The 21,690-nt window shown below is 52.5% G+C and overlaps 10 protein-coding genes across 10 annotated transcripts; 7 read left to right on the forward strand and 3 right to left on the reverse strand.

The window, feature by feature from the left end:
- Positions 1-575: 575 nt before the first annotated feature.
- Positions 576-1,343, forward strand: An07g09050 (uncharacterized protein; the record flags this gene model as incomplete). Its single annotated transcript, XM_059748685.1, has 2 exons — positions 576-582; positions 667-1,343. 2 exons carry the CDS (start codon positions 576-578, stop codon positions 1,341-1,343), a joined length of 684 nt encoding a protein of 227 aa, XP_059603828.1.
- Positions 1,344-1,626: 283 nt separating this feature from the next.
- An07g09060 (uncharacterized protein) lies at positions 1,627-3,358 on the reverse strand (the record flags this gene model as incomplete). Its single annotated transcript, XM_059748686.1, has 3 exons — positions 1,627-3,020; positions 3,071-3,141; positions 3,321-3,358. The coding sequence occupies 3 exons, from the start codon at positions 3,356-3,358 to the stop codon at positions 1,627-1,629; spliced, it is 1,503 nt and encodes a 500-aa protein (XP_059603829.1).
- A 552-nt stretch (positions 3,359-3,910) lies between these two features.
- On the forward strand, positions 3,911-4,687 carry An07g09070 (uncharacterized protein; the record flags this gene model as incomplete). The annotated part of the gene is made up of 3 exons (XM_001391944.3): positions 3,911-4,394; positions 4,491-4,530; positions 4,675-4,687. The coding sequence occupies 3 exons, from the start codon at positions 3,911-3,913 to the stop codon at positions 4,685-4,687; spliced, it is 537 nt and encodes a 178-aa protein (XP_001391981.3).
- Positions 4,688-6,506: 1,819 nt separating this feature from the next.
- On the forward strand, positions 6,507-7,001 carry An07g09080 (hypothetical protein; the record flags this gene model as incomplete). The annotated part of the gene is made up of 3 exons (XM_059748688.1): positions 6,507-6,767; positions 6,808-6,871; positions 6,901-7,001. The coding sequence occupies 3 exons, from the start codon at positions 6,507-6,509 to the stop codon at positions 6,999-7,001; spliced, it is 426 nt and encodes a 141-aa protein (XP_059603830.1).
- Positions 7,002-7,689: 688 nt separating this feature from the next.
- Positions 7,690-8,919, forward strand: An07g09090 (uncharacterized protein; the record flags this gene model as incomplete). Its single annotated transcript, XM_001391946.3, has 3 exons — positions 7,690-7,784; positions 7,856-7,924; positions 8,010-8,919. 3 exons carry the CDS (start codon positions 7,690-7,692, stop codon positions 8,917-8,919), a joined length of 1,074 nt encoding a protein of 357 aa, XP_001391983.3.
- A 1,410-nt stretch (positions 8,920-10,329) lies between these two features.
- Positions 10,330-11,560, reverse strand: An07g09100 (hypothetical protein; the record flags this gene model as incomplete). The annotated part of the gene is made up of 6 exons (XM_059748689.1): positions 10,330-10,353; positions 10,417-10,477; positions 10,784-10,943; positions 11,055-11,160; positions 11,198-11,351; positions 11,433-11,560. The coding sequence occupies 6 exons, from the start codon at positions 11,558-11,560 to the stop codon at positions 10,330-10,332; spliced, it is 633 nt and encodes a 210-aa protein (XP_059603831.1).
- Positions 11,561-11,756: 196 nt separating this feature from the next.
- Positions 11,757-13,476, reverse strand: An07g09110 (uncharacterized protein; the record flags this gene model as incomplete). Its single annotated transcript, XM_001391948.1, has 3 exons — positions 11,757-12,917; positions 12,981-13,195; positions 13,353-13,476. 3 exons carry the CDS (start codon positions 13,474-13,476, stop codon positions 11,757-11,759), a joined length of 1,500 nt encoding a protein of 499 aa, XP_001391985.1.
- Positions 13,477-14,053: 577 nt separating this feature from the next.
- Positions 14,054-15,382, forward strand: An07g09120 (uncharacterized protein; the record flags this gene model as incomplete). Its single annotated transcript, XM_001391949.3, has 4 exons — positions 14,054-14,188; positions 14,275-14,302; positions 14,357-14,673; positions 14,732-15,382. 4 exons carry the CDS (start codon positions 14,054-14,056, stop codon positions 15,380-15,382), a joined length of 1,131 nt encoding a protein of 376 aa, XP_001391986.1.
- An 880-nt stretch (positions 15,383-16,262) lies between these two features.
- On the forward strand, positions 16,263-18,207 carry An07g09130 (uncharacterized protein; the record flags this gene model as incomplete). The annotated part of the gene is made up of 6 exons (XM_001391950.3): positions 16,263-16,466; positions 16,530-16,787; positions 16,840-16,984; positions 17,036-17,069; positions 17,123-17,796; positions 17,864-18,207. 6 exons carry the CDS (start codon positions 16,263-16,265, stop codon positions 18,205-18,207), a joined length of 1,659 nt encoding a protein of 552 aa, XP_001391987.1.
- An 863-nt stretch (positions 18,208-19,070) lies between these two features.
- An07g09140 (uncharacterized protein) lies at positions 19,071-21,689 on the forward strand (the record flags this gene model as incomplete). The annotated part of the gene is made up of 1 exon (XM_001391951.3): positions 19,071-21,689. A coding segment is annotated over one exon (2,619 nt), but the record flags the coding sequence as incomplete, so codon positions are not given.
- Between the last annotated feature and the right edge of the window lies 1 nt (position 21,690).

Below are 21,690 nucleotides of genomic sequence, written 5' to 3' on the forward strand. Positions count from 1 at the left end.
CGAGCACATATTTACTAATAATGCGCTCGCCTGCATACTACGCCCTTTGCCTGACAAATCGACAACCAATTAGTCCTAGTATGCATCCTTCGTCCCTGAAGGATAATTCTATTCCCTCCACCCTCAGGTAACTAACCTACCTTGGTTGACCCCAAAACCCAATCCAATCCGCTTCGGTCAAAATCAACTCACCATGTGATGGATAGCATCATTATCAGGCCACAAAGTAAGCATTCAGCTCGGAGAGGATTTCTAATCTGTACACACAGTAAGTAGTTCGCTAGTATCTATGGAGAACCCGGTGAAAGAACATGCTCACTATCGAATGCTGAGGTCAGAGTGGCATTCGCCGTGACTCACGGCATGACATAGCACGTGCCTGTACTTGTGGGTTCTAGACTGAATCATCTATAGTAGTAGGCAATTACAACACCAGAAACAATGAGCATCAGTAGTATATATAACCCATCATCTACCCTCTCTACCACCCACTCATCTGATCCCATCTCTCTCACAATTACTACCGCCATTCACACATCCTTACCACCATCACAACTACACATAATCTCCCAACGATGACAGGTACTTCATACTCCCCTTCCCCGCTCCCCCCCCATCCACCTCCACCTCCATCCCATTGACACTAACTAACACCCACCATCTCAGACTCCTCTACCCCTTCCCCCCTCCGCATCGGCGTCCTCCTCTTCCCTGGCTTCCAAGCCCTCGACGTCTTTGGCCCCCTCGACGTTCTCAACGTCCTCTCCTGGTCCCCAACCACCACTCCCCCCGTCACCCTCTCCCTCCTCTCCACCACCCTCTCCCCCATTTCAACCCTGCCTCCCAATTTCCCGCATGCCCTATCCCAATCCATCCTGCCTACAGCCACTCTCTCCTCCTCGCCCCCTCTCGACGTCCTCATAATCCCCGGGGGTTGGGGTACTCGCGCCCCGCTCCCCGAATACACAGAGTATATTCGGACTGTCTACCCTACTCTTAAGTACCTGTTGACTGTGTGCACGGGTGGGAAGTTGGCTGCGAGGGCGGGGGTTCTGGATGGGAAGAGGGCGACTACGAATAAGAATGATTGGGAGGGCGTGGTGAGGGATGCGCCGGGGGTGCAGTGGGTGAAGGAGGCGAGGTGGGTTGTTGATAGGAGTGATGTTGGGGGGGATGGGAAGGGGACTGAGGTGTGGAGTTCGGCTGGGGTGAGTGCCGGTGTTGATTTGATGTTTGCTTGGGTGGAGAGTATCTGGGGTGAGGAGGTCGCGGCCGGGGTGGAGAGGGTGTTGGAGTTTAGGAGGTGGAGGGAGGGGGATGTGGATCCGTTTGTTAGGGATTAATTGTTGTATTATGCTAGGATTGCGGGTGTGGATGTGAAGTTAAAGGTAGTAAGGTTATGGGCAATGACAATCTCCTCTTTGTTAAGTGATTGTATGTTGTGGTATGCGTCGATTGAGGATATAAATAGATGAAGTGAACGTATATGGAATGGAATTAATCGCTGTTAAATTGGAACGTGTAAACAGATGTTATACTATGTAGAAGCATGCTAAACTCCGGCATGAACAGACCCTTAACCATAATATCACAAGGATTAGAATCTCAAGTTCGTTCCAGGGGTGGCTACAGCCTCTTCTCCAACTTCTTCAAAAAGCGATTCACCCCATGCTCCACCTTATACGCACTCTTCACAAAATACTGCGGCCGATGCGGATCCCCCGGCTTCACCATCGCCTCTTTGGCATACTTCTGATGAGGTGAGATTGACTCCTGTGCCGTCGGCTGATACAATTGGTTATGAACGTTATACTCGTTCCCTGATACCGTGGCGCTGCGCTTCGTCCCCGGCTGCTCGTACGAGTAGTTCGAGTAACCACCTAGCGAGAGCTGCATCGGTGGGGTAGATGTCGATGATGAGTCGGTTGACGTTCTGTATATGCCGGGAGTCGGCCCTGCTCCTGCTCCTGCTCCGCCATAGAGGTGCGCATTAGGATCAGTGGGAGGAGGGGCGAAGGACATCTGTTGTTGCGGCTGCTGCTGCTGTGGTGGCCCTGGTAGTGACTGGTTTGTCCCCATGGGATGGCTGAGGCTCTCGCCTGATAGGAACGAGGCAGAATAGGAGGGTAGACCTGGGCTAGGTAGGGAGGTTGGGAACGAGGAGAGGCCAGCACTCGGGGGTCCAGGAGGCACGTAGTTTCCAGGCATGCTGTAGGGCGGGGCGGGCCCTGGTGGAGGTGGAGGGGCAGATAGACCTCTTGTTGCTGATGGTGCTGTTGCTGTAGCTGCTAACCCCTGGGGCATTTGGGAAGATTGAGGATAAGCAAGGCCATTGTCGACAGCTGCAGCTGCAGCTGCAGCAAGGCCGGTCCCCGTCTCTGCGTCGTCTGGGGGAGGGGTCTTCTCTCGGTGTCTAATTGGCTCTGGTGCCGGGGGTGCAGCGGGATTGTAAGGTAGAGGGGCGGGAGTTGGTTCCGGCGGAGCATTATCCTGTTGTTCGCTGGCTACGGTCTGGATTCCAGGCATGACTGGCTGGGCAGTCGTAGCTAAGCCGCCCAGTGGAGGGGGAGGAGGGAGGTTGCTTGGTGGTGTAATGGCTTGGTAGCTAGGCACGGGATTAGACACGACCTCGGCTTGAGAATTGCGAGTCTGTCCATTCTGATAGCCAGGATCGGTGATCGCTACATTTTCCAGTTGCTGTACGACAGAACTGACGGTGCTCTGGGGCGGAGGTGGGAAGGGGTGTCGGTCTGTCTCGATCTGCGACTGCGAGAGGTGCCGCTCGATCAGATCTAGGAACTGATTGACGTCCTCCGTCGTCCAAAAATAAATATCTAGTGTGTGCAGGCGGAACAGGGCCGGCGAGTCGTTACCAGGCAGTTGCCATTCGCTTGAAATGGCGCCTGGGGGCGGTGGAAACGCCGGTTGGCCTGGGGGTGGACTCGGCACCTGTCCGTCCACGGTCACAGTGCAGAGAGTCGGGAATTTAGTCGAATGTCGGAGATGGATGTTATCCAGAGCTACAGGCATTTAGCAATGAGCCAGCACGATGAGAGAGGTAACTACTAACCGCCATTGAAGGCATCCTGCTCCGGAGTTCCTGGGTTGTTCGCGACCTCTATTCTAACCTTCTGCAGAGCGCTGTTGAGATAAAGGTATAGATAGCAGCCCTTATCAAACCGGTGATGGAGGGGCTTCGGGCATGGCGCTGCAAAGTAATAATGGATATCCGCAAAGCTACACGGCGGTTAGCAAACTCCAAGCAACCAGGTGTGATACAGCTGCAGCTGCTGAGAGATCTGCGGGGTAGCGCTACTCACACGGTAAGTATACGCTCTTCACCCGATAACGGAGGCATAATAGGCGATCAACGTCGATAAGGCCACCCGGGCGTGTTGAAGAAGAGAAGAAAAGAAGAAGAGTTCCGCGCGATGCGGGAATTGAGGGGGGAAGACAGCGCCATGATTTATACCTGGACAAGAGGGGAATTCACACCGGCCTGTAAGATGCAGCGATGCAGCGTGATGCAGAAGCCCGGCGGCTACAGAGCGGCTGAGAGAGCTTCTGGCTGCTGATTCGTTGCCGCCGGAGATGTCACAAGAAACATTGCTGCCTGAGGCAGGAAGCCATGTCGGCGCCGCAATTACGTTACTCCGAAAATTTCATCTGAGCTTCCGCATCATCGGGGATTGTCTGCCAGCGGGACCTCAAATCCGACCATTGCTGCTGCTGTTCTAGATTGAATCGATAGAGATTCGACTATTCTCTAATTATCCCTCCGCGCCCGCCGCAACAGGTACAGCTACCCCTCCGCCCGTTCCAGTCATCGCGCAAGATTGCTTACTCCGACCCAGTCACTTTATCCCGTCCTCCGCACACCACAGGCCCCCGGGCCAAACCTCCTCTCAAAATGTCTCTCGTCAACCTCGCCCACGTCTGCTCGCACCTGAACAATGCCTGCAAGGCCCGTCTAGGCCTCACCTCCATTCCCCATTCCAAGCTCCACCTGAAACTCGCCCTCGCGCTCCAAAACGACGGCTACATCTCCTCCGTCGTCCGCGGAGGCCCGACTCCTCCCCCTGTACACCCTATCCTCGGCAACCCGAACCCCATCGATGAGGTCGAAGGTATCGAACCCCTGACTCAAAGCAACATCGCTACCCGACGACTCTGGCTTGGCCTGAAGTACTGGCAGAGCGAGCCCGTGCTGGGCAAGTTGAGCCTGGTCAGCAAGCCGACACGACGAGTGACGATTGATGTGGCTGGTCTGCGTCGGGTAATCCGCGGTGAGCGGGATAACACTGTTGAGGGTATTCGCTCGCCTGGAGAGAGCTTGTATATCTCTACGGACCGGGGTATCTTGGAAGCTAGGGAATGTGTGGAGAAGAAGCTGGGTGGGTTGGTCTTGTGCCGTGTTCGCTAAGAACCTACACCGGGGAGGCTGGAAGATAGATGGATTACTTTTGATTCTTGTGGTTTTGCATTTATAGCGGAGTTTGGTCAGTCGAGCTGTGTCTCATCCCATGCTTTGTATGTTTTATGTCGCGACTTTGGGATGGATACCTTGTATAGTAACTAGGTGACTTCATGTACGATTTACCATTTTGAAGGCCTGTTTTTCTTATCTTTTGGTGCCGGCTACTAGTGACTATGGACTGCTGATGGCCATTGTAGGTGGTGGATCTAGTTGCATGTGATGTTCATCTTGCTAGTATGGCCTTTTGTTTACTGGGATTTCCATTTAAATATAACTCAACGACTCAACGACAAGCCAAGCCACCGGGATTAAAACTCGGTGATTGACTTGGGACGACCTTCTCGTATCCAGGCAAGGTTTCGACGGTGCAAGTCTACAAGGATCGACCCCTCTACAAACTACTCTGATGCTCTCAACAAGTTGCAGCAGGCCAGGTCATCTATCAACATACAGAACCACCCGGTAGTGTCCGACGGCATACTGCTCCGCTTGCGAGCACCTTGAATCAGACCGTCCGATTATCATGGTATGCTGCAGCGTCTTTACACCGACCTGCCCGATCCAGTAGATCGTGCTGATTGCATCTAGTAGTGTCTGCTGACAATGTTCTGTTATCCATGTGCATGTGAGCTCCTTTCCATGGTCTCTTTTGCGGCGGTTGTCTCGCTTTGGCGGTTCATCGAATTAGTGGTATGGGGTAATGAAGCTGCCTTACGCATGGCTCAGCTGTCGTGGCGGCGCTGATATAAGCAACAGGTTCGGCATGCAATATTGACGAGTACGGAATATGTTGTTCCTGTTAGGACTCCTACAATCCCCGTTTAGTAGCCGATTCAATGGCGATTCTCAGTTTATACTTTCCTGTTGGTGCGTGGACACTGCTGCCATTGCCAACACCTAACCGTGCAATGGTAGGATGTCAGTCTTTCTAAAAGTTAGTCATAGAATTTGAACCAAGTCCGATGCGCAGTGGGCTTGGATTGAGCCAGCGATGTTATCTCCGGGCTGTCCGGATCTTGACTTGAGATCACCATGACCCATTAATCTATCGTCGATTTACCAACGGCATAACTAGCAGGAATGCTGGTCAAGACGAAGGAGGCATGGTCTGGTAGGATTGTGAAACCACGGTGGGTAGGGTAGGACACCCCAGGCGTTTGTGTCTGCCGAGATAATATCGGGTGAGCTTCGAAGCAATATCAGACGCCACGAATCATCCACACTCTTTACTGGGGAGGTTACCTCAGCGACTTTCCGTTGGGTCGCAATGATGTACGCCATACGCAACCCGGCAATGTCTCACAGCTTGTGCTGGATCAATCTAATCGAGTAATCGGTTTGATCCATGAGAGGAGACCCTGGTTGCTCTGTCTTCTGGATTCTTCCTGTCCAAGGTTTCCCCCTATTTGCCTCGGTACATTATTTGCCCAGATGGGGTCACTTAATGTACCCGAGATATGGGCAAATAGCCAAGGATCCCCTCAGTAGATCGGGGTGGTAAGTTTCATTGTTCATAGTCCACCATTCGTTCGAATGCTGTTTGCATGTCAGAGACCTCGTACGAAGAAGTAGTTCCATCGAGTCAGCGTCGGGAAAGGAGTATTGGCTGATACGGACGCCCTGAGTTTGGGCGACAGATCATGCAGCTATGTGTGCCCAACTCATCGAGGGACAGTGACATTTCAGGCCCGGAACCTGAAGCTCCCCGCCCTGTGGATTCTCGATTTTAGGCCGCCATCCGTCCTTGACCATGGTGCGTGCCCCCGATCCACTTCACAATATATACACAAAATTTCTGTGGTAGTTGGGTTGAACTGGGTCCTTCCCTCCAGAATAGGCAGCCGTAGAACAAATGTGAGTAGCTCGTCCTCGACAGTGGGGGTGGATCCGTAGATAGACAAGGGCTAGATGCCTACCAGTTGGAGCTTGAGATGACCGTACAAGCGCCAGATTATCGCGCGGTTCACCAGCACCATTGAGTACAACGATATGCGCATAGCCAAAAGAACGATCTGGAGTGGAGTAAATAATGACGGTAGATGCGGTAGCAGAATCCCGATGGGGAAACGAAGATCGGGTCTATTTTGGCCCTCGACCAGTGGACTCAGGCACCCAGGCCTGTCCCCGCCGTCCGCCCCGTGATTCGCAGTTTGCTTCTCTTTTCCACTGCAACCTCCGCTTCATCATCGTCCTTGGTCTTGTTCTCTTCTTCGTCCCTGTCCACAATTGGATCCCAACCAAGGCCCAGTCGATGTGGGTGGAGAGCATGGGACCATTGACACGGTGCCCAGTAACTTTATTCCCATTAACTTCCCCCCTCCCAAAAAAAGCCCCTTACCCGCACTGTTCCATCAACAAATGGACTGACTGGCAATTGGGCCAAGGCCGTGAATAGTATGTAATGGTCTCGTCCTTATGCCCAGCGGACGCAAGTTCCCTGCCGAGTCTGGCGGTTGCTGCCCAAAACCCTATGCAGCACCGGATCCTTCGACTCCTCATTCCCTTTCCTGACATGCGTGATTGAGGGCAAGATCAGCATACAGAAGTTGGCCATGTCCCGCTGGTGGAGTCTCGCTGCGATTTACTGCCGGGTCCATCCATGGCTATGTACCCCAGTATGCCTGGTGCAGCTCCACTGATTGCACGGAAGACTGGCAGGGCGTCTAGCTCCGGGAATTATTGTCTGGCTGCTGCGCCGGCGGACTATCTTATTGCTTTTCATCGTCCCTTGTTCTCCCGGACCTCTCTGGCTCAATCGATCCCCCTCAACCCTGTCGGCGAGGCACAATGGAGACCTGACTCGATTGGCCCTGAAAGCAAGATGGATTTGTTGTTTTCCGTATAGTACGAGGTGTCTTCCGGCACGCGCTTGCTCCCTGACATGAGCGGAGCCCGGCCTTGAGCAAACCAGTCCTCTTGCCACTTATAGTGGAGTTCTTCATATCCCTTCCGGCTTGCCATATCTCACGCGGCCTTTGAAATTAAAAGCTTATCTGGTGCCGTGGACCGTCCACCCTCTTATTTTATTTTTTTTGCCCACATTATCTGCTACTTTACTATAATAAACGCCCCGTTCTACTCGCTGTCAGGCACCATTCTGAAAGGTCTGGACTGAACAGGCTGAGGATACCTCGCCATCGTGTATACCCGTTCATTCTTCTATATAAATCATCAGCCTCATGTCCACGGTCCTTTCACCCTCATTGATCGCAATGTCTTCAGGCCTCAGTTACTTCTCAAGAGCATCCGGGAGCAGCGGCTCCTGCACACATTCCATCAGCAGTGATGATTCGTGGTCCCGCCACAGGTTAGCCCCAACGCAATATTCTCGTTAAACTCCTCTTGGTGGTGTCGTCGGGGGAAGCTCACCTTATACAGTGGCATCATGCCCCAACAACCGTCCGTATACGGGACTTCGGGCGAGGCGCCCGTGATCTACCATCCAAGGTACCTTGTCACTATCTTGTATCGACTTTGCTTCCTTCCTTTGCAGAATCTATCATGCTGAGACTCTCATGTTACTCATTCTTAGCGCTAGAAGGTTCTCCCCTCCGCATATTGAGCGTGGACCTATAGATACTCAGGTTCCTGTCAAGCCCAACAAGCCAGTTTCATCGGACTTCGCCATGCCATACAGCGGACTTCCAGTGACCTCACATGCATTGGGAACAATTCCCGTGTCTGCAGGAGGTGCCTTGCCACGCCCCACAGCTCTCTACCCAGAGTGGGACCACCCTGCTCGCCTCCCAGCGGAGTCGCTCAGGCGTGATTACGACCTAGTCAGACCTTACGAGACGTCGGAGTACCTGATTGAAAGAAACAGCCGACGCGCAACGGAGAAGCCTAAAGGCGCTACTCGGTATCACTCGCAAAGACGGCCGTCTAATCGCGACGAGTTTGACGGACCCCACCAGTTGCTAGACCCTCCGTCACCGCGGGTCATAGCAGCCCAAGGGAGGGATTTGCCTCATCTACCTACTAATCTTGATGTCTCAGAGCAAGATCAAATTCTGACGTCAGTAAATGACCGACTGTCACAGTGCGCATTTGACTTTGTTGCAAAGTATCAATTTCCGATTCCACTGGAACCGGACAAGAGGCCGGTGAGAGTTCCTTCTGACCGCGAGTGGACCGAGTGGGTATATCTCCTAAAGAGACTGGCGACCAAGCGTCGCATCCCAGCCCGGGTGTTGTATAATGGCCAGATCAAGCAGTTAGTGACCGTGCTGGAAAATTCCCTGGAGATGAGACATGCAGCCAAGCATCAGTCTCGGCCCATCAAGGATGATCGGAATGTCCTTCAGCTTATCTCAGCTGGCACACAGGTGGCCAAGATCCTTAAGGATGCTAATGCCATGGAATTCCTTGACCGCCTCTATCTTGATACAGAAAAACGCATCCATGATCGACGCAGCCGTCGAGTGAAATTTGCCAGCCCATGAACTAGGGTGGTTGCCAGCCTTTGCCTAAATTATGATGATGATTTGAGTTATGGCCACACGATCCTGCCTTCCCATGGACCAAGCGCAGAATACCGCCATGCTCCTGTTTTTGTGGTTTACCCCCTCCGCACCCTCTGGACGGTCGTTCCCAGGAAGGAGACTTCCCAAGGAGAACAAACACAGTGCCCGTGGAATATCCGGATTACCCGTCCATTGTTTAAGCGGAACTGCGGACCTTTGCCTTACCCTTACGGATGGATTGACTTTTGTCCAAGCGTCCCACATATGGCCCCTGGATTTGGATTCCCCAGTATTACCGGATTGGCCGATTCGATGATCTCAGGCTATGACCTGCCGAGAATTTAAACAAATTTGGTTCTATAGATCCCCTTTGATTGGACGATGATGAAGTATGCCATGGTGATATTAGGGCTTCTTTTATGCCGTTATGGAGGTTTCTCGTGTGTTACTCGGGTTTATTTGTCTCATTTTCTATGTTGTTTGGATTTCCAACATCAGATTACCTTTCGGCTTTAGATTATACTTTCGGTTCCGTTATATGTTTTGAACCTTATGCCTTGGTTTGGGTTGAAGATTTGTCTATTCATTATGTTTCTCATTCAATATCATGTTGTACAGCCTAGATTGGCTGATGTGGGTGGCTATTTGTTTTTGCATTGCGGTCAACTTTCGTTGATCTAGAGGTTACATGGCTGTTGGAATGTCATGTTTGTTGCGTTCTGTTGGCATTTCAGGCCGAATACTTTGAAAATCTACGCTGGCTCAGTGCTTGGTCCACATTTGAATTGTCCACTAGCACTGATAAAGCGTTGTCAGCAGCCAGACTTTGTGTCTTTATCAGGGACATATACAAGTACTTTCTGGACTCTATGAAGCGGGATTACAGTGTTATTTTCACACCATAGAGCCATAAAAGCGTTTGTGGAGGAAATCGAGGCGGAAAGAAATGAGGCGACAGGATCAGTACTAGTCTGCCAACCCCATGTTTGTCCAGAGAGGAAAGATGGACCAGAAGGGGACTCCTGGGTATAGGGGTCCAAATTACCCCTAGTGCTGCTCCAGCAACCTATACCTCAGTCAAGATAGTCTTGCATCTGCCAAGCAGCTATCTCTCTTACTACCATCACTAACGAACCAGATACAACGCTAACCATAATCTCCTCCAAAGAGCCCATCATACTTGGCGTGCCATTTGACAGCTCTCTCCAAAACGTATGCAATACAACGTTACCAAAGAAAAAACCGCGAAAACTGGGAGAATCTCCGTCTGCTTGAAGCATCGGCACATTGATGCTTGAAGCTCACCGGTAGGCCACGAGAGTGGGACAACAGAGAAAGAAATGCGTTAGCCCGGAGTGAATTTTAAGAGCAGCCAACGGTCACTGGCCTTCAGTCTGGAGTAACTTTCCTAGCCTAATAAGTATTTAGTAGTTAGTATGTGTCAATTAGTCAGGTCTGTCACATAACTGTACTAACTGTTACACTAGAGCACAATGTTCTAGGAGTATCTTCTTTCAATCGTACTAACATATCCAAACTACCAAAATATCTTAATATGGTTACTGGAATGGATACCCATCAATTCTTATCTAATCACATCATCCTCGTGTCATGAAATGGATTCCTAGGTCATGAAGTACTAGTACCTTTAACTTGGTTTACTCAGTTCCTCCCAACCGAACACATATAACCATACTTAGTATCTTCATTCGAGCTGTAGCTGTTACCATCAATCCAATGCACTAGCAGCAGGCTCACCCAACCTATCTCATGAATCTTCTACTATTTTGGTTCCACTAAATAGTACCAACCTACCCCATCACCCCCATCTACTAGTACTCACGCCATTCCCTCTCCCCCTCCCCCTTCCCTAGTACTATTGTATACAATCCACCCCTCCACAAACCCCCAAATCCCAACCAACCCTTCCAACAACTCAAGATCAGTACGTATCTCGCCCTCAGCGACATCAATCCACATCAACACCGCCACATCATCATCATCTAAGCCCATATAATCATCCCTCATACGTTTAAGTTCAGTCTTAATGAACATCCCCAGCTTCTAACCGACACATACTACCTCATGTCTCAACTGTAGATACCACAACGTACGGTAAACGCGATACTCCTCGAACCATGAAGAAGGTCCCACATCGTGCAGCTCGTACGGTGGTGTGGGTTGGTAGTAGATATGAGGAGGGGGAGGAATCGTCTCTTCCTGTTAGAAGTGTAGTGAAACAAATGGTGCTACTGACAGCTGGTTGTGAAGAGAACTGGCGTAGTTTGGTGATTATGCGGAAGTGGCGGCGGAGTTGAAGGGACATGATGGGGTATGTTTTCGAGGACAGTTTCGACGAGGCGGATGGCTTCGGGGTGGGCTTTTGATGATGTTCGTGCTGATCCTCGTGACTGTGTCTTTAGTGAGGTGCTGGGAGTTGATGGGGTGGTGAAGAGGCTGTGTAGTGGTAGGGAGATCCGTATGAGACTTACGAGGTGATCCAGTCTGCTGTGTAGTCGATGATTAGGCAGAGGAGCTCGTATGGAAGCTGGCTTAGTGGGTCATTTTGGGAGATGAAGGTGTGGGGTTGGTAACTGTGTTTTGAAGTGAATTTGATCATAATCAAAGATTGGAGGACAAGGTTCATATGACACTATCTAATCAGTCAAGCTGATAGTATTTTATTTACGTGCTTTTGGCGTCATTCTATGATTGCATGAAGCAGGGACTTGCGGCAAAAACATCAACTATACTTACACACGCTGTTTTATAACGCATAACAACAATCTCAGAAAAGAGAAATACTTACAATTCCCTCAATTTCTTCCAAACACTGTCCTCCACACAGCTCCCAATGACAACCTCTCCGGCCACCTCATCAACACCCCAGCTCCAATCATCACCGACACCAGTACCGAGCTCAGCCCAGCGACACCTAGCAACTTCCCCTGTCTCTTCACAGACGCGATCACCTCGGAATACCTCTGATTACTGAAACTCACCCGAGAATACTGTGTCTGCCATCCCAGACTCGGCACATAATGATCCAACGTCTCCTCCACCATCTTGCGCAGCTTATAAACCGGACTCTTGACGCCCCAGCGCATCTCAAGATAATTTTGCTTAGACAGGTCATTGATCGCCCATGTATCGGCTGTGCGTTGGTTGGTGTATGCTTGCAATGCTGCGGCACGGGCAGAGGCGCGGGCTTCAGGGGTGGGACTGATGGAATCATCATACACGCCATACTGGTCCATGAAAGAAAAGAGAACAGGAATATCCTCAAGACCGGCGTTCAGTCCCTGTCCATAGAATGGCAGGACGGCGTGCGCGGCATCGCCGACTATTACTACACTGGAGCCGAAGTGGTGTGGTTTACATTTCAGACTGATGAGAGGGAGATGAGGGTTCTCGGTGAATTGCTCGGCCAGAGCTTCAGGCGTAATCAGGTTGGGACACACGCCGGGAAAGTTGTAATCGAAGGAGGTCACCAGATCTTGCGGTGAGCTCTTTTCCAGTTTCTCATAGTGCCAGGCTGGTGCGAATAACGTGCACGTGAAGGATTTATCAGCTGAAGGGAGCGCAATGAACATGAATTCCTTGCCCGGCCAGATGTGTAGATGGTTGGGAGAGATCTGGAAGTCTCCTGTTTCCGGGGACGGAGGAATGCGGAATTCGCACCAAAGCGCGTCGATGTATTCTTGCTGATAGTCTACTCGGGCGAACTTCATCATGTGATAGCGGGAGGCGGAGTGGGCGCCGTCAGCACCGATGAGGTAGTCGAAGGTAATTTCAATCTCGGTCACTGATTCCGGAGTGGAAGCGGTGCCTGGGGTGCGGCGTTCGAGCCAGGCACGGTTGGTGCGGAAGTCGGCACCGGTGAGCTTGTGGTTGAAGAACATCTTGACGTTTGGCGTGCGCGACAATTCATCCAGGAGGGCATTGTTGAGAGTGCCGCGGTCGACGGCATTGATGGCCTAAGAGCGAGTTAGATGAGGTTTATCACTATTTGGGAGTAAGTGAGAGGTGTGAAGGCATACCCGGCCGTGGACGTCATAGGTTTGTGCAGCTTCCCAGAGCTTGCCGTCGCTTCGGCCGTGAATCATACGTCCGTGCATGGGGATGGCGTCGGCGAGGACGCGGTCGATGAGTTCCTCTCGATTGGCCTGCCGCATGGCGGTGATACCCCGTTCAGACAGGGCGAGGTTGATGGACTTGGTGAAGTTCAGAGGAATGGTGTTTGGATCACGCAGATCTGCAAATCAACATGTAGTGTGAGAATGGCCCCATTCATGATAGTAGATCGAGTCATCAGGATGATGCGGGGTAGATGATGATAGAGTCATCAAAACCTGTCTGATGACAAGGGGATCAAGATTTCCAGAATAGCCTGGCAGCTTATAGCGACTAACCTCCGCGAAGCTCGTACATTTCAACATCGTCACCTCTAGCAGCAGCGTAGAGAGCCGCCAGGGACCCCACCGGGCCAGCACCCACGATGACCACTTTTTGTCGTCCAGCAGATGGTTCCGCCATGTTGACCGGAGTCCGTGATCGAGAGTCTACCTGATCACTTTATGTGAATTTCTGATTCTTGAGGATGTTTCCAAGTCTGCGTAGTATAAACAACTGCAGATCGGCCGAGCTTTATCTGATATTGCAAAGACAACTGACAGCTGCGTCACACGCATTCCTTTCTTCTTCCATATGGCGGTGGGTCTGTGGAACATTTTTACGGCCAACAGGAGTTCGTTCTAGCCGCTCTCGCCGATAAGCATCCGGGGCTGATTGACCAACGAGCATATTCCATTTGGGACCCTTGACGCCGGTTACGCGCGCCTGTTGGCGCTTACTTTAGGGTAAGACCGGATACACTAGTCTAAATTAGGCTAAGGGTAGATAGACCACACTAACCTAATGCGGGAATGAAGTGCCTGGAATTGGCCGGGCGGATAAGCGCCACGCCACGCCAGGCCCATCCGCGGGGGATTGTCCCATTTTTTCCCTTCTAGCTCAACTTATAATTCCTCCGGCGAACGTTTTCCTTTATTTTTTCCTCTCCTAGCAGACATTTACCTGATTCTCTTATACTCGCGAAATCGCTCGTTCTAAAATGGCGGAAGTCGCAACGCGGAAATGCATGGGGGTGGACTGTGACAAGAACGCAGGCACGTTGCAGTGTCCGACATGCCTCAAGGCAGGCACGGACAGCTTCTTCTGCTCGCAGGACTGTTTCAAACGGAGTTGGGTAGGCTACCTTACGTGACCCATCAGGCTCACGTGGGTTTGAACGCTTTTCACGGTGATCTGCGAATGCTAACCGGTCCGATGCAGAGCGAACACAAGACTATTCACAAGAAGAGTAATTTCCTGGCCAACCTCTTCACTCCTAAGGTAGTTTCTGAACCAGATCCAGCAACCGGCTTGTACAACCCCTTCCCCGCGTTCCAGTTCGCCGGCAACCTGCGCCCTGTCTACCCGCTGTCGGCTCCGCGAACCGTCCCCAAGACCATCCCCCACCCCGACTACGCCAAGGATGGCATTCCTCGTTCCGAGCAGAAGTTCGTCGGCCGCAACAACATCAAGATCCTGAGTAAGGAGGAACAGGAGGGCATGCGCAAGGTGTGCCGCCTTGCCCGTGAGGTCTTGGATATCGCTGCCCGGGAGTTGAAGCCCGGTGTTACGACCGATTACATTGATGAGGTGGTTCACAAGGCTTGTCTCGAGCGTGAAGTGAGTGGTTCTGATGTTTAATGGTGGCTTGGTTTGGTGCTGATGCGATTGGTTACAGTCGTACCCCTCCCCCCTCAACTACTACAACTTCCCCAAGTCGGTCTGCACGTCCATCAACGAGATTATCTGCCACGGTATCCCCGATCAGCGCCCCCTCGAGGACGGCGACATTGTCAACATTGACGTTACGCTGTACCACAACGGTTTCCACGGAGACATCAACGAGACCTACTATGTCGGTGACAAGGCCAAGGCCAACCCTGATGCGGTGCGCGTGGTGGAGACGGCACGTGAGTGCTTGGACAAGTCCATTGAGCTGGTGAAGCCGGGCATGCTGTTCCGCGACCCTGGCAATGTCATTGAGAAGCACGCCAAGTCCCGGGACTGTAGTGTGGTCAAGAGCTACTGCGGTCACGGCATCAACCAGCTGTTCCACTGCGCTCCTAACGTTCCTCACTACGCGAAGAACAAGGCCGTTGGTGTTGCCAAGCCCGGTATGTGCTTCACGATCGAGCCTATGATCAACCAGGGCACCCACCGCGATCGTACCTGGCCCGACGACTGGACCAGCTCCACAGCCGATGGTGGCATCTCCGCCCAGTTTGAGCACACTCTTTTGGTTACGGAGGACGGTGTTGAGGTGCTGACCGCGCGCTTCCCCGACTCGCCCGGTGGGCCGGTACCCATCCCGGCTGCTGCGGCAGCATGAGTTTCAAGTATTATTGCATGCAGGTAGCGTAACGAGATAGAGCGTTTATGATTACGAGAGCTGGGTGTGATGCGTGCTATACTGGCACTGTTTTGGGGTGTTCTAAGAGATTCTCATGCCGCTGTCTTTGTTCGTCGTTGAAGATATCCTTAGTGTATGGGAGTGGACCATAACCATATCCATGTTTGTGTCTTTTGGTGTCTGGCATTGCGTTGTCGAAGTTTAGTTTACTTTCCAGCAAGAGTGAAGTGTAACAAATAAGCCAAGTTATTACTGGCATCGTCACGAGAATGCGTAGTTCGCATCACGTACGCGGCCGGATCGCGGCCGGATCGGAAAAGATAGCCCACGATAGAGTTGCGATTGCGATATCCGAGAACAGTCCATCGCCATCGCGGCGGGCGGACCCGTCTCCGTATCGAGGAATCTCTCCACTGCGTCTTATTAGCAAGCCTCTCCGGATGAGTCATAATCAACAACCCTACAGTGACTCACTCACCTACGCTGGTTCATGCTTGTAAAAACGTTGATGATGGTGATCCCTCGAATGTCCAGCCTCGGCCGAGCGAGAATTGGCAGTTGTGTTGCCGATGAAGCCAATCAAGACGGACTCTGACGGCAATTCCGCAAGTGGGGAAAATAGTAGGCTTATCTCCACGTGACAAGAGTGCAGGGGCCCATCATCCCCAACTAGTGGAAGTCTAGTTAGTGAGTCCTTTTAGTGAGTATTACTTATTCGTCCTTCTTCCTCTGTCAATCGGTGACTCTTCCCTTGCTTTATCCTCCCCTCCTCCTCCTTCTCCACCTTCTCGACTTTTGTGTCGACTCCCTGGCCCCCCTGGTAATGGAGATTGCCCTTTTCTAGAGCCTTTCCCCCACCATGTCTCCAAAAAGGATTCCTTCCGAGACCTCTCCGTTGCTGGGTCCCCAAAGCAATGTCTCTACCACGGGGGCTATCCCCAACATTGGCCGTCAGGATGTCGAGTCTGGCGAGCAGACTGTGCCGCCCCAGGGGGAGCAAGCCAAGGATGCTTCCGAGGCGGGGAAGGGCCTGAGGTATATCATTCCGGCTATCTCTTTGGGAGTATGTGATTCCCCATCTTGTTGCGCATCGGAAATTCCTCGGTAATACTAACATGCCGCCCAGGTATTCCTCTCCGCAGCCGACCAGACCATCATTATGGCCAGTTATGGGCAGATCGGCAGTGACTTGGAGGCCCTCAATCTGACCAGCTGGATCGCCACCTCCTACTTTCTGACCCTGACGTCGTTTCAGCCGCTGTACGGCAAATTGAGTGACATCTTCGGTCGCAAAGCATGTCTCTTATTCGCATATGCCATCTTCGGCATCGGTTGCTTGTTCTGCGGTCTTGCGCAGAACATTGATCAGCTCATCGCTGCACGCGTACGTTGATCTGTTTTCTTCGCTTCGAAGATGTAATTAACGATGTGGTCAGGTTTTCCAAGGTATCGGTGGCGGCGGTATGACCACCGTCGTGAGTATCCTGATGAGCGATATTGTTCCCCTCCGAGACCGGGGCGTTTGGCAGGGAGTGATCAATATCATCTATGCGACGGGCTCCGGCATAGGTGCCCCTCTTGGTACGCTCGATCGATACCGACAGTTTGAACCCCCTCTAACCGATTATGCAGGTGGTATCTTATCCGACTTCATCGGCTGGCGATGGTATGCCCCCTTCAATAACCTCTCGTTTCCGGCCACTCTCTGACATAACCCAGGGCTTTCATCGCTCAAGTCCCCCTCTGCATTCTCGCCTTCATCGCCGTGACTGTCATGCTCGACCTCCCCGCCCAGGAAGACAGCCACTGGAAAACGAAACTGCGCCGCATCGACTTCCCCGGCGCCATTGTCCTTGTCGGTGCAGTCTTTGGCTTCCTCCTTGGTCTGGACCGTGGCAGCAATGTCTCCTGGACAATGCCGATTACCATCGTTTCTCTGAGCGTCTCCACGGCTCTCTTCGCCCTCTTCATCATCATAGAGGTCTTCTACGCGGCCGAACCCTTCGCCCCCGGCCATATCATTTTCAACCGGACCTTCTTCGCCGCATACGCATGTAATTTCTTCAGTTTCGGCGGCTGGCTCGCCGCCCTATTCTACATTCCTCTCTTCTTCCAAGCCGTAGACGGCGTCTCCGCCACCGTTGCTGGCGTGCGCCTTCTCCCCAGCATTATCTCCGGCGTCAGCGGCTCCCTCTTCGCCGGCTACATCATGAAATGGACGGGCAAATTCTACTGGCTCACCATTGCCGCCTACACCGGCCTCACGATAGGCCTTACCACCATCTTCTTGGCCTCTGGCGCGGTCACCGAGAACACCACCATCCTAGTACTAGGCATGGTCGCCTGCGCCTTCGGAAACGGCATCGGCGTGACCTCTACCTTGATCAGTCTCAGTAAGCCTCTTCCCATCTTCATTTTCAACCAACCCCGCAACCCGACTCACTAACCTCACCCTAATAGTCTCCAATTCCACACCGGAAGACCAAGCTGTCGTCACAGCCTGCTCCTACCTCTTCCGCTCCCTCGGCTCCGTCATCGGCCTCTCCCTCTCCTCAACAGTTGTTCAGCAACTCCTTCGCGAACGCCTGCACTTTGCCCTCCGTGACAGCAAAGACATCGATAAGATCGTCGACGGCGTCCGTCAAAGTCTTGACTTCATTAAGACGCTGGATCCGACTACTGGGAAGATTGTGCGTAGCTGTTATGGCTGGGCCACGAATAGGGGGTTCGCGTTCTTGGTCGGAGTTGTGTTTTGTGCGTTGCTTAGTAGTTTCTTTATCAGGGAGAGGAAGTTGTCGAGGTAGGTTATGTATATGTTAGGGTTGGACTCTGGCTGTTGGTGGTGAGAGGCCTTGGGTAGATGATGATGGGCTTGCGGGGCTGTTTACTTGCATCCTGGTGAGTGGGTACCTATATACTTGCATAATGGCTGTATGCGCCATTGTTGGATATTTCAAAAGAGATGTTGGAGATACATATGATGACTTAGATGGCATCATTTGACCCAGTGATAAAGCGAGGTTCATATGACAATGGATTTGGGTAAAGGAAGCATTGAAACGTCTAATACTAGACCGATGTTGGGGATTTTGTTTGTTGTACATATGCATGAGTTCTCGGGTGTATCTACTATCATAGCTTGAACAAAAATGAATCTATCGTCACATCGCTTGCATGAGGGAATATTCGTATTACAATCCCTTAGAATTAACCGCAAAACAAGATACATCCATGGCTGTTTCATTGTGCTATGCTGACAGATGCACGTTAGCGCAGCTCTTACTACGAATGGATTCAATTGCCAGGCATAGCATGTTGAGTCAGCAAATATGAGAACTTTCAGGTGCTCTCGCTAGAATCAGCTAAACGTAACGAAGTCTGTCACAAGATGTATTCTCAATCGGAAGAAAAATCAACGCCGAGTAAGAAGTGAGCAGAAGTAGTGTTGAGTCCGTACAGTGGAAGGCGGTGATGGGACTTGATCTTTTAGGCTTGCGCAGCTCCGCCAACTTTCCCCGGAACCCCCAAACTGTCAGCCTCGAAGTCACTCTGTCGCGGTTTTGAAGTCAACAGCACCTGCAGCTCCCGAGTTCCACCGGCAACTCCTAGGGAAATTCCACAAGAATGATCCTATCGGCCTAACCGTCACATTCCTTTGTCGCCCGCCATGTCGGACACCCGCCCACGGCTGGCGCTGTCACGATACCGCCCGATTCTCTACCTGCTCTCCGGGGTGGCCGCCGCCTACGCGATCGTCTACATCCACAACTACATCATCTCCTCTCCTCCGTCGACTTTCCGGACTTCCCTCCGACGCCGCAGAGCCGTCCGTCGCCGGCGACGGAGAAGCGAAGCCAGCAACGCCAGTGACCATCCCGTTGACGACACCCCGTCGACGCGAGCTATCGCGCACCTGGAGCAACTGGAGCGCCAGAATGGAGTTTACGGAACATTTCGCATCGAGACAGAAGATGGAAGGCGCGTGGAAAGTGGCCTGCTCCCGTCTTTGCTCGCAACCCGGGACCAGCTCATGGAGGAAGTGGGGGTTCCCCAAGCTCATGCGGAGCGGATGCGCGAAATGATGGAAGACACTTTTCTGGAATCTTTCTTGGCACTGGACTTTCCACCCACACATTTCATACAAGAAGGCTGTCCAGAATGGGAATACTTAATGGTAGAGCTCCAGCGGCGGGGGATCTCGCAGGCCGGAATCGAGAGGGCCTTGATGCGATTCAATGCAGACAATAACTACGGAGAGGAGTTACGGCGGCGGCGACAGAACGGCGAGCGGGTCACTTTGTCGACATCGACCTTTCCCGAAGAGTCGCCGCCGGTGCCGAATATGGATGGCGGGGAGACGGTGGTGGATGATCAGAGTGTGTTCTCGTGGAGGGACGGGAATAACGACTCCTCGCCAACGAGAGAAGGACAGAATCTGCTTAACCTGTTGTATCATATTGCTGAGGACCAGGCCAGACGGGACGGGTATATTCATCGCGGCGTGACGTGCAATAGCTGCGGCGCCATGCCCATTCAGGGTATTCGGTACAGATGCGCAAACTGCATCGATTACGATCTGTGTGAAACGTGCGAAGCGATGGGAGTGCACATCAAGACACACCTGTTCTACAAGGTCCGGATACCGGCGCCATTCCTAGGCAACCCTCGACAGTCTCAGCCGGTCTGGTACCCTGGGAAGCCTACCATGCTGCCGCGCAGCTTATCCCGGTCTTTGGCCAAGCGCCTCATGAAGGAGACGAGCTTCGAAAATACCGAATTGGATGCGCTTTGGGACCAGTTCCGCTGCTTGGCCAACCATGAGTGGGAAGAAGATCCAAACAAGCTCTACATGGCCATTGATAGAAAGACGTTTGACCGGTGTTTTGTACCGAACACATCCATCCGGCCACCGCCCCCTAGTCTGATATACGACCGCATGTTTGCCTTCTACGATACCAACGGCGATGGTCTAATTGGGTTCGAGGAGTTCCTGAAAGGTATTGCCAGTCTCAACAATAAGAGCAATGATGAGCGGCTACGGCGCGTATTCCGTGGCTACGACATTGATGGCGACGGCTACATCGAGCGGAAGGACTTCCTACGGGTTTTCCGGGCCTACTATGCGCTTAGTAGGGAGCTCACTCGAGACATGGTGGCAGGTATGGAAGACGACTTTCTGGAGGGCGGTGCTCGGGATGTTGTATTGGGAAGTCAACCGATCAGCTCGGCCTTTCCTGGCAGCATTCCCTCCGGGGAAGCCTCGAGGACCGGGGAGGGTAAGCGTATGAATCAGGACGGCGACATGGAACTTGTGGACAACGAAGGGATCGTACGATCAGACCGCGCGGATACCGCAGATCGACACTCGGTTGTGGGAGACGCTGCAGTGCGAAGCCAATACGGCAGCGTGCGACCCATGTTCCCAACTGCGGCTCGCCTGGCGACTCCGTCCGGATCTGGCGTGGCACATACTTCAGGAAGCAACACTAGAAGAGAAGTCAACGGTGACGATGGTAGTAATATTCCCGACGATGCCTCCAACTCTTCCGGTGCCAGCGACAGGTGGCCTCCGCCGGAGCATGTCCGCGACTACGATATTGTGAACGCGCTTGGATATCATGTGCCTTTGAACGATATCACTGACCCAGCCGATCGAGCCCGTGTCGGTACCGCGGTCTACAACAGAATGTGCGCTCAGGACCGAATCCGGGTTAACGTGACTCGCAGCACTGGCATTCACAACCGCTGGCAGCGCAGACGGTTCTATACTGATGAAGAAGACGGCGCAACTGCTCCGCCCGGTTATCGCAGCGATATGGACGTGGATGGCCTGAGCGAGGATGAGGACGAAGATGATGTCGACGAGCCTCAGCCCGATTCTCACCCACCATCTCCCCGATCTCGCTCCTCCTCCAAGGTGCGGTTCCAAGACGATCTCACCGATGATTACGACGTGCGCTCCAACCCGTCAACCTCATCTCGCAGCATCCTGGTAGGCGAGCGATGGGGCGGGTTCGAGATTCCAGAGGTCGAAAGAGATGTCGGCAAAGAGATTCTGTATCAAGTCACCCAGCAAGGATTCAACGAGCTGCTCGACCTCCTGTTCAAGCCGAAAGAGGACCTCCTTATGGAGGCCTTCCGGACTCGGGCCGAGCGCAAGATGTGGGCGCGCGAAATCGAACAAGTCGAGCAGATGGAATCCGGCACGCAACTTGGCCCCGAAGAGGGCCGGCAAACCAACGACGAGCCGGGCGAGCCTCCAGAATCGACGATGGTCAACCCATTCC

The sequence above is a fragment of the Aspergillus niger genome, assembly GCF_000002855.4.
Source record: "Aspergillus niger supercontig An07".
Classification (NCBI taxonomy): domain Eukaryota; kingdom Fungi; phylum Ascomycota; class Eurotiomycetes; order Eurotiales; family Aspergillaceae; genus Aspergillus; species Aspergillus niger.